General features: G+C 55.5%; 1 protein-coding gene across 1 annotated transcript in view; it reads right to left on the bottom strand.

Annotated features, from left to right (window-relative positions):
• Positions 1-575: 575 nt before the first annotated feature.
• MDGA1 (MAM domain containing glycosylphosphatidylinositol anchor 1) overlaps positions 576-10,011 on the bottom strand; it is a 57,333-nt gene continuing 47,897 nt past the window's right edge. Inside the window, exons 10-17 of the mRNA XM_077754831.1 lie at positions 9,862-10,007; positions 8,834-9,011; positions 8,555-8,578; positions 7,384-7,536; positions 6,477-6,611; positions 1,955-2,085; positions 1,653-1,761; positions 576-909 (exon numbers count right to left, since the gene is read on the bottom strand). Coding sequence (XP_077610957.1) covers positions 818-909; positions 1,653-1,761; positions 1,955-2,085; positions 6,477-6,611; positions 7,384-7,536; positions 8,555-8,578; positions 8,834-9,011; positions 9,862-10,007 — 968 coding nt within the window. The 3' untranslated portion in view covers positions 576-817. The remainder of the gene's footprint in view (positions 910-1,652; positions 1,762-1,954; positions 2,086-6,476; positions 6,612-7,383; positions 7,537-8,554; positions 8,579-8,833; positions 9,012-9,861; positions 10,008-10,011) is intronic.

The following is a 10,011-nucleotide window of genomic DNA, read 5'->3' as shown; positions in this document are numbered from 1 at the left end:
GACTGTGCTCTCAGGAATCCAGCTCCTTGTGGGGTGGGGTGGGGGTTGGAGGGGATACCAGGGAAGGTGTCAGTCTTCAGACTTCCCAGGCCCAGGACCCTGGGCTGGGTCCCTTCAAAGGGGCACAGCGAGGTGAACTATGATGTCCAAGGAACAGATCAAGGGATCAGAGTGACCTGGGATTTCCACCTTCCAGCTCTCGCCCTGACAACAGAGGTGTGTGCGACAGGTGCCTCACCCGCCTCGCCATCACCTGCACAGGGACATTCACGGAGCTCACAAAGTACCCCCTGGCCTCCTTTGACCCCAGCCTCCCCCATCCCGGGGAGTCCCAGAGTCCAGCCAAGGATGGGGCTCCTGAGTCTGCTCCTCTGTAGGCTCCCTTCTGGTAAAGCCGCTGGGCTGGGGCTCGGCCTTGAGTTAGGAATGTGGGAAGGTCAGAAACACACCACAGGTGCAGTCGGACGAGGCCCACGTGGCGCCGAGGTCCCTGGGGTGGCAGACGCCATTCGGGCGAGTCCCTTGTCTCTGCAGAAAAGAAGGTGCTGGCAGGTCGGATAGAAACTTGTGCTTTAATATATCTCTGTGTGTTGAGTGTGAGTGTGTGCGTGTGTGCATGTGTGCGTGTGTCGAACGACCGTCTCCAGGGCCTCAGCGCCCGGCCTCTGTCCTCGTTCTCTGCTCATCCTCGCAGCCAATGCTCCCTGGCGGGCCAGCCCTGCCCCTGGGCACCCCGGCTGGCGGGGGTCAGTCTTTGGTACGATGCGGACACTTTGGTGTGCCGGGGGCCGGGTGGGGGGGGGGCACGCAGCTCTCATCATCTCTGCAACGCCAAGAGGAAGATGATCATGGGCCCCCAGAGCTGTGGGTAGGGCTGGCGGGGGGCTCCACTGCCCGGCATCACCACCACTGTGACAGGAGAGAAAAGGGAGACAGGCCAGGGCTCCGATCAGCTCGGCAGGGCAGGGAATAGCAGGTTGGCTTCTCTCTCGGGGGGACCTAAAGGTAGACCCTGCCCTCACTGCACACAGACATGCTTGTAAGCACTGCTGCCTGATGGTGTGGGGTAGGGGTTAACTTTAAGCTTGCCAGGGTCCAAATCCTGGCTCTGCAGCTCACTAAGACACAGAACAATGCACTGACCTCAGTGGGCCTCGGTTTCCCGATCTGTAAAATAAGTCTAATAGTAAGTGTTACCCCAGAGGGCTGTCATCAGGGTTAAATGAGATCGGGTAGACATAGGGCTTTGTACCTTGCCTGATACATGGTGATCACTCAGCAAATTACAGCTGTTATAACTGCAGACAGCAGGCCCTGGGGGCTGGGGCACACGTTCACCTCTGCACCCACACATACCCAGATGCAGACACAGGAGGCACTCGGATACTGTAAATAACTCAGTAAGTTCACAGGAGGGCAGAGTTTAGTCTTCTCATTGCCCTACACATGCTCCATAACCTGAGGCAACGTGGAGCCCAGGGTGGGTACCAAACACACCAACAGCTGTTCACATAGTTGCTGGCACATGCATCCCGCCACTTGGTCACTCTGAACCCCCATTCAGACACCAATACCTCCTTCTGCCACAGACAGGTGCCTCCCTACACAGCTCCCCCATAGATCCAGCTCCCCCGGCCCATCCCATCTGGCACCTTTGTTGGGATCCATCTGCTTCCGGGGACACTCTCCCTTCTTCAGTGTGACGTCATCTATGGCAATATCCCCCAGGTAGCCAGAGCCTCGAACCCCCTCAAAAATAATCTGGGGCAGGGTGAGAGAGCAGCGATTAGGGGTGTTCTGCCAGACAGAGCCCCTAATCCCTTCCCCTCAGCCCACTCAGAAGCCCCCACACCTTGCTTGAGTTTCTCCCCAGCAGCCCAGAAAGAGCATGGAGTCTTCCTAAGAGCTCCCTGGCCAGGGCTGGGGAGCCGGGGAGCCCTGCCCGCTGACTCACCTGGAAGGGCCCGCTGGGGTTGATGGGCACGTGGGCTTGCTGCCACACGTTGCCCTTATTGCCACTGAGGGACCAGGCGTGCGTGTCCAGGGCCCCTTTGTTCCGGGACCGCACCAGGAGGTTGAGGGAGCCTGTGGTGGGCATGAAGAGAGGTGGGCAGTGACATTCCCCTCCTCTCCGCCACTGCCCCCAGCACCATCCCAGACTGGTTCGCTGTCCCATCATCCCATGGGAGGGACCCCCACACAGGAAAGACAAGACAGCAGCAGGGCCTCAATTCATCAGGACAACCTGCACATTTTGGTTCATTTCTTCCCTCCCTTCTTTTTTTTTTTTTATGTTTATTTACTTATTTTTTAGAGAGAGAGACAGAGCATGAGCGGGGGAGGGGCAGAGAGAGAGGGAGACACAGAATCTGAAGCAGGCTCCAGGCTCTGAGCTGTCAGCACAGAGCCTGATGTGGGGCCTGAACCCACAAACCATGAGGTCATGACCTGAACCGAAGTTGGACGTCTAACAGACTGTGCCCTCCAGGTGACCCTCTTCCCTTCCATTCTAATCAGCTAATCCTCCCCCCACCCCAGCACGCGCACGCGCACGCGCGCGCACACACACACACACACACACACACACACACACACACCTTCCTCCTCTCAACAGCGGAGTTATCCCAGGGCAGCAGGGCCTCTGGCTGAGCACAGAGGAGGATTCCCAGAGCACACAGTGCATACCCTGGCGGGGCATGAAACATGGGATGGTTTCTGGAGGCAGGGGGACAGACTTTAAAATGTCCAGTACTTATATGTACGTTTTAAGAAGTGAAGAAAGCTAGTCGTTCAGACTCATCGTTTCTCTACTATTGATGCTTAGGACAAAGCTAAGAAAGAGGAGTGAGTTGCTTTAAAGAGAGATGTTAGGATTTGTGCTACAGCCATGGTAAACAACAGTGAAAGTGAAATTTTGAGGGCATCAGCCTGAGGGCCTGAGCCCATGTGCCCACAGCCACAGGGGCTGCAATCCTGGACGTGCTGGGAGCCCTGGAAAAGAGGGAGGGGATCATGGCTTGGCACAGAGCACCCAGGCAATGTCATGCCGCTTCCCGGCTCTTCCGGCCCACCTCAAGCCCCCACTGATGTGAAAGGCCTGGCTCAGAGAGGAGGAGAATCAATCTTAGACAGTGCCCGGTGGCTGGCATTTGCATGGCGCTGCTCACAGACAAAGCCACACCATCTGTGACGCCAGATAGAGAGACCCCCGGTGGGGGAGAGCCGCCAAATGTTACCTGCCTGAGATGAAAGGAGTTGGCGTAGACTGAGGAGAGTCAGGGAGACACAGGTCCGGGGACAGCTGGTGTCCAGAGCTGCCAGGTGCGGTTGGAGAGGGGGGCAGAGGAGGGAACCAGACAGCAAGGAACGCCCCCTTCCCCAGCAGCAGAGCTAGGCCTGGGTGGGGGCCCTCACCGACAGATGGGGCCATGAGAGGGCTGCAGCCAGCTCCCAGTGGGCCGGGAGGTGCCACACACGTCCGCAGGCCCAAGTCCCGAAAACTCGTAGGCTCCTCACCAGCCCCAAAGGGGCCTTTCTCTCTCCCCTGTCCTGGAGCTCTTCCCTGTTCCTCTCCCCCTCAGTCCCCACCTTTTCTTCTTCCTCCACCGCCCTGCCCCAAGGACACTAACAAGGAACCCCTCCTTTTACTACCCAAACAAAAATTGAGTTTCCATCCTCGTCCCTAAGCACCCCATCATCTCCAGGATCTCCCCTGTTCAAGGGCTTCCGGACCACCTTTTACAGGGATCAGCCAGGGCACAAGACCTTCTACCTCCCTTAAGGGTGGGCCTGCTCACTACTTTCTTCCCTATCTTCTGTGCTCCCTGCAAAGCCCAAGTGGACTGCATGCCGGAGCCTGGACATACCCCTGCTTTCCAGCCTCTGGGCCTTAACTCAGGCTTCTCCAACTGCCTGAGACTCCCTCCTGACCACATTCCCTTGGCCAAATCCTTCTTGTTGATCAAGGCCTCTCTGAAATGTCATCTCCTCCAAGAAACCTACCTAGGCTTGAGTTGGGAGCCCTCTATGCATCCTGTGAACTTCCTTAAACTTCAGCCCTCCAGGCCCAGACCACTCTGTGTTCTGCTGTGTGATTGTTATTGGGATTCACGTCTCCTCCCCATTTGACTCTTTGAGGGAAAGTCTGCACCCAACTGGCATTGGTTCTCAAGAATTAAACGCCGACTGAAGAAACTTTCATGACTGTCCTCACAGCTGAAAAAGGACTTTCATAGAGCCCGTGGTTAGAAGTCGCTTTGGGGTTCATGAATCTCAGACCGCCGTCTCAGTCAGTCATTCAACTAATTAAGCACCACTGTGTGCCAAGCACTGTTCTAGACACTAGAGATACATCAGTGAATAAGACAAAGACCCCTGCCTTCCTGGGACATGCTACTGGCGCTGAGCATTATAAAGATAATAATGCAGGGAAAGGAATAAAGAGGTATTTGGTTGGGGCTTTCAGGAACATTTCTGAGGAGAGGAGACCTGAATGAGAGGAGGGGAAGAATGTTCCAGTCCAGGGAACATCATGAGCAAAGTCCTCTAAGGCAAGAGCCTGCCCTGAGTATTGAAAGAAAAGCAAGGAGCCCAGTGTGTTCAAGCTGAGTAGGACTGGATCAGGTACTGAGGCCTAGAGAAGATGGTGATGAAGGGGGCAGAGCAGGGGAGTAACATGACGTGGGACGGGGCCCCCTTCACGACATCCCTACTGCAAAGCCCTCCTGTCCAGATCTGACGCTTATGGGGTCTTCCTCAGGTAGAATTCCAATCTGCCTCTGGGAGGCTCTCGCTGGCTGGGGCTTGTTCTGCTTCCCGGCGAAACACTGAGCATGCTCTGGAGCGCAGACTGCTTCCTCGGGGCTTTCTCTGCTCTCAGGCCCCCAGGCATCCCAGCTCAGAAGGCCTGATTGTCTGGGGTCCTCCTCTTGGTCGCCGGGTCCCCAGGGCCCCTCCTGAGCTGAGGACAAAGTGACCAACTGTCCTGGTTTGCCTAGGCTGTGGGATTTTTGGTGTGACACCTGGGATGGGTGAAGGCAAACCACAGCTGGTTTGAATTGGTCGCCCTAGCTGGGGAGGCCAAATGGGAATGACAGGCCTGGGCAGGGCAGGACTGGTCACCCAACCCACAGGAATCTTCCCACAAAGTCCAGACCCAACCGTGAGCACAACGGTCTGAGTAATGGTCTGGAAGCCCCAGCGGATGCAGAACCTTCCATCCCATCCCATCCTGGCTCATGAGCTCAGCTGGACCCCCAACTTTAGCTCTGGAGACTTGTCCGTAAAGAGCCATTAGGCCTACTCTTGCTTAAAGTCACTTCCTCTACTGTGCAAGTTCCTGTGGTCTGAAAAGGCATGATCCCCAAGATGAACAGTTCAGAGGGAGAAGCAAGACACAGAACAGTGTGTACAAAAGGGGGCAAAGTGAACATGCATGTACTGGCTTCTGTAGGCATAAAATGTTTCTGGAAACTTGCCCCCAGTCAAAGTGCAGTGATTGCTTGTGGGGAAGGGCTGTAGGCAGCAAGAGGACTGGGATTGGGGGAGGGACTCTCATTAGGCACCTTTTGTACCTTGTGACCCATAAAATACATAGCCTGTCCCATACATAAGGGAACAAACAAATAAATAAAAATGTTAAAAGCTGTCACCTCCTCAGCAGTTTCCCATAACTAAGCCCCCACGGTCGGTCCGTTACCAGCTGCCTTGGCCCCTGTCTTGCTGTGGACATGTGTCACAGTGGTCACTCAATCTTATCTGCTGCAATTAGCTGTTTAATGCCTTTCTCTCCTACTTGACGTAGGTGCCAGGAGGATGGGAACTGGTCGGGCCTGTTCACTGCAGCACCTGACGCCTGGCACAGAGCAGGAACTCCGGGAGTGACGGCTGAGCGGTGAATTCGTTGATTAATGTGACTCTCCTACTCTCTCTTCCCGAAGGGCAAATGCACGCCCACACTTAGGAAGCAGGACTTCCCCTCACTGCTCACAAAGCAGTCCCCTCCCAGCCCCTGTGTTTAGGGCTTGGGGGAGGAAGACAACTCGGGGTGCTGTGCGATCTTGGCGAAAATGGTTAACCTCTCTGAGTTATACGGTAACGCTGCCCTCACCTGTTGATCGTAAGAGATAATGAGACCATGGGGACAGAGCTCCCAGAATGGCACGCAGCACCTGGCAGGCACTCAATACACGCAACCTCTTACCTGTTTCCCCATCTCCTCCAAGACTTGCATGCTGTCCGGCTGGGGCCGTTTTCTTTGCAGACTCAGGAAGCCTTCATCATCTCAAAACCTCAGACAAGCTGGCTCTGGCTTCCTCCCTTGCCCAGATTCTGCCCACACCCCCTCCAAGGATATGTGATTTGGCCAGGCTGGGAAAACCAGGCCTCGCATGGGCCAGCACCCAGCCTCCCGTGGACTCCCTCTCTCCTCCCAGCCCCAGCAACGTTTGGGCAGACCACCTGGTGCCCCGACTTACCAATGTGCTTCCCATACATGTGGTAGAAAAAGGAGACGCAGTAGAACTTAGCGCTGGCATTGTACAAGGGACTCACCAAACGGGCTCGGTCCCCCAGCTCCCGGGGCCTTGATGTCTCAATGAACATGTAGTAGCCTGTTGGGGAGGGGGAGATGCACCAACAGCCTCCACCTCACCCCACACAGGCCCCTTCCCCTCCGATTCCCTCACTGTCTTAACTTCATCTGACCCCCAGGTGCCTCACCCATCGCACCTCGTACCCCCTGCCTCACAACACAGCACCGGAGTCTGGGCCAGTTCTGAGCTCTCCTGTACTTTCTCTTCTGCTGAATCCCCACGAAGACAGAGCTGTGTCTCCCCCTCAAATTAGGGTTCATTGAGGCAGGTCTGTGCTTCCCCCTAAGATTGGGGCTCCCTGAAGCAGGGCTGTGTCTCCCCTCAGACTGGGGCTCCCTGGGGCAGGGCTGTGTCTCCCCTCAGACTGGGTCTCCCTGGGGCAGGGCTGTGTCTCCTCTCAGTCTGGGGCTCCCTGAGGCAGGGCTGTGTCTCCCCTCAGACTGGGGCTTCCTGAGGCAGGGCTATGTCTCCCCCCTCAGACTGGGCTCCCTGAGGGCAGGGCTGTGTCTCCCCCCTCAGACTGGGGCTCCCTGAGGCAGGGCTGTGTCTCCCCCCTTAGACTGGGGCTCTCTGAGGGCAGGGCTATGTCTCCCCCCTCAGACTGGGGCTCCCTGAGGGCAGGGCTGTGTCTCCCCCCTTAGACTGGGGCTCTCTGAAGGCAGGGCTATGTCTCCCCCTCAGACTGGGGCTCCCTGAGGGCAGGGCTGTATGTCCCCTCAGACTGGGGTCCCTGGCACTAGACCCCTCCCTGAAGCTGTCCTTCGTTCCTTGCAGCGGGCCATGTCCTCACCCTCAGGGGTGCCGCTGATATCAGTGGGGGGACCAGTGTTGGGGGAACGCTTGGGATTCTGGGTGAGGGCGTTCTGCCGTGTCCAGTCAAAGTTGTCTGTCAGGTCCTGGGTGTAGCCACAGATCTTCTCATCTTCAAAGTGGCAGGTATTGTCTGCTTTGGGGTGAGGGTGGGGATGAGACAAAGAGGGTCAGGCTCCGTGGGTCCTCTGACCCAGCTCTGCCCTCCCTGGCCCACCCCGAGGCGGGCCCCATGCATCCAGACAGTGGGCCCAGGATCTCAGGGCTTGAGAAACCAGACAACTGGGCTCCTGACAAATTCGTTCCCAGAACAGAACCTCTTAACCTCTGTGTACCAAAGACCCTCTGTCACCTAGTAAAGGCTAAGGACTCCATCTCAGAATAATAATTTTAGATGCATGAAATGAAATACAGAAGGTTACAAAGGAAATCAATTATGTTGAGATACACCTGTCAAAATATTTAAAAAGCAAATTTGTGATTTAATAATAAGTGGGCTTCTTTATTATCTAATTAAACAAGATCTAGTGTTGGGTCTAATAACTGCTGTGATTTTGAAGTTCTAATGAATGTTAATGATATTTAGAAATAGCTGCAACAACTTTAAGGTGATGTGAAAGCATCAGGTTTGTACTGATGACAAAGTCACAGGTAGCGATGTTACTACTGTGGTTTGTCGCCTACATTCATCACTGAAGGAGATGTTAAACTTCTGCTAGAAGTCAGGGAAAATAAAGAAGTAATTGTATGCCCTTCCATGTTCCAGGGTCATGGACCCCCCTGAACTCTATCTATACACAGATCCTTCGTGGGGAGACCGTTTTATGGGTCTCAGGTTCAGTACCCCAGCCAGAGAGAGCAGGGGATGTGGATTAGCCTGATCTGTTTTTCTTTTAAGGACTGTGAACTTTAGTGACTGAGGAGGAAAGGCCCTGAGCTTGAGACATCTCCACAACTGCCCCGCCCCCACCTGTAAGCACAGAATAAATCCTGGGTGCCCACGTCTCCAAGCCCAGCTCCTTTCCCCTTGGCTTCTCCTTCCAGCTGCTGGCCTCCACCCATTTTCTGAGCGTCTCTCAGGGTCCTTCCCTCCCACCGCAGAAGTCTTCGTGTCCCCAAAGGCTAGGAGATGTGGGAGGGAGGTGTCTCACCTGACAGGTTGGGAGAGTTGATGGCTGAGAACGAAAGTAGGAAAACCAAGTCAGAACTGAGGTGTGGGACTGCACAAAAGGGTGCCCAGGCTTGGGAACAGGGGACAGGGTTCCCGAAATGAGGACTGGTGGCCAGAGGGGTCCAGGCTGCAGTGACAGAGTAGAACACTACACAGTGGCGGCGGGGGCAAGCTCTGGACCCATGTGGGGAGGTTGGAAGGGATCCCCAGCGTATGAGATGGGCCCACCCTCACCACCACCACCACTGCCACCACCTACGCTCTGTGTAGTGGATGATGCGTGAGGCCATGTCACCCGCCCCGAAGGTGGTGTAGGGCGTGAGGCGGACCTCATAGCTGTGGGGCACACGGAGGTCAGTCAGGATGTACTCCAGCAGCTGCCCCTTCTCCACGCGCCGCACTGGGATGGCCTTCACCATGGCGTTGTGCTGATTCAACTGCAGATACAGGGAGTTCCCAGATGCCCAGCAGGCCACACCCTCTACCTGAGCACCAGCCCAGGCCCCCATGACACTTGGAGGGTGGGGTGGGGGGCAGTGTCAGGGCGCAGAAGGAATAACGGACTAAGAACTCAGACTCTCAGTTTCCCCATCTGTGAGATAGGACACTCACTCCTTCCATGCCTGCCTCCTAGGGCTGTCTTAGTAAACGATAGCAACACGTATTGAACAACAAATGTGTGCTGGATGCTGTTCAGGGTAATTTACCATTATTAACTCATTTGCTCCCCAAAATAACAATCTTATGAGGTGAAACATTATAATTACTCCTATTTTACAGAGAAAAGACTGAGGCCAAACAGATGTCATTTGCCCTAGCTCATACAGAGCTGGATTTTAGCCTAAGCAGTCTGCCCCAGAGCCACACTTTTACCCTCCGTACCTACTGCCCCTTGGGCAGAACTACACAGACTTAGACTACACAAAAGATCAGCACAGCTCCGGCCTTGCATTCTAAAGATCCTGTGGATGAGACTGACCCTACACCCCACCTTAAGCTCCTGACCCAAGAGTAGAGTCTATGTTTTGGGAACAGAGCTAGTGGCTCTGCCCTTTTTCCTGTCTGAATCCAGCAGACCGAGCCCAATTCCCCAGACTGTGCCCAGAGCATCGGTCCAGAGGAGGCAGGTCCCCAGAGCCTCCCAGTTTCTGCTGCTGTGTCCAGAACACTTTCTAGATCTGAAGAGCTGTCTATAAGGGAGCCAAGCCCTGCCTCCACCCCCCTCCCATGACTTGACGGACATTCCCAGGGTCAGCTTGCACCCGGGCCCCTGTCTCCTTGGCCCACCTGGCGGACACTGAGTCTGTAGTTGAGCAGGGGGTCGACAGCGTCGGGCTCCCTCTGGGTCCACTGCAGCACATAGGAGTAGTTCTTGGACAGCTTGTGGCTGCGGGTGGGGTTGGGGGTGTCGAAGTAAAACTCCGGGCTGTAGGCTTT

This window comes from Crocuta crocuta, unplaced genomic scaffold (assembly GCF_008692635.1).
Source record: "Crocuta crocuta isolate KB4526 unplaced genomic scaffold, BGI_CrCroc_1.0 scaffold132, whole genome shotgun sequence".
NCBI lineage: Eukaryota > Metazoa > Chordata > Mammalia > Carnivora > Hyaenidae > Crocuta > Crocuta crocuta.
This window is presented reverse-complemented; position numbering and strand designations above follow the sequence as displayed.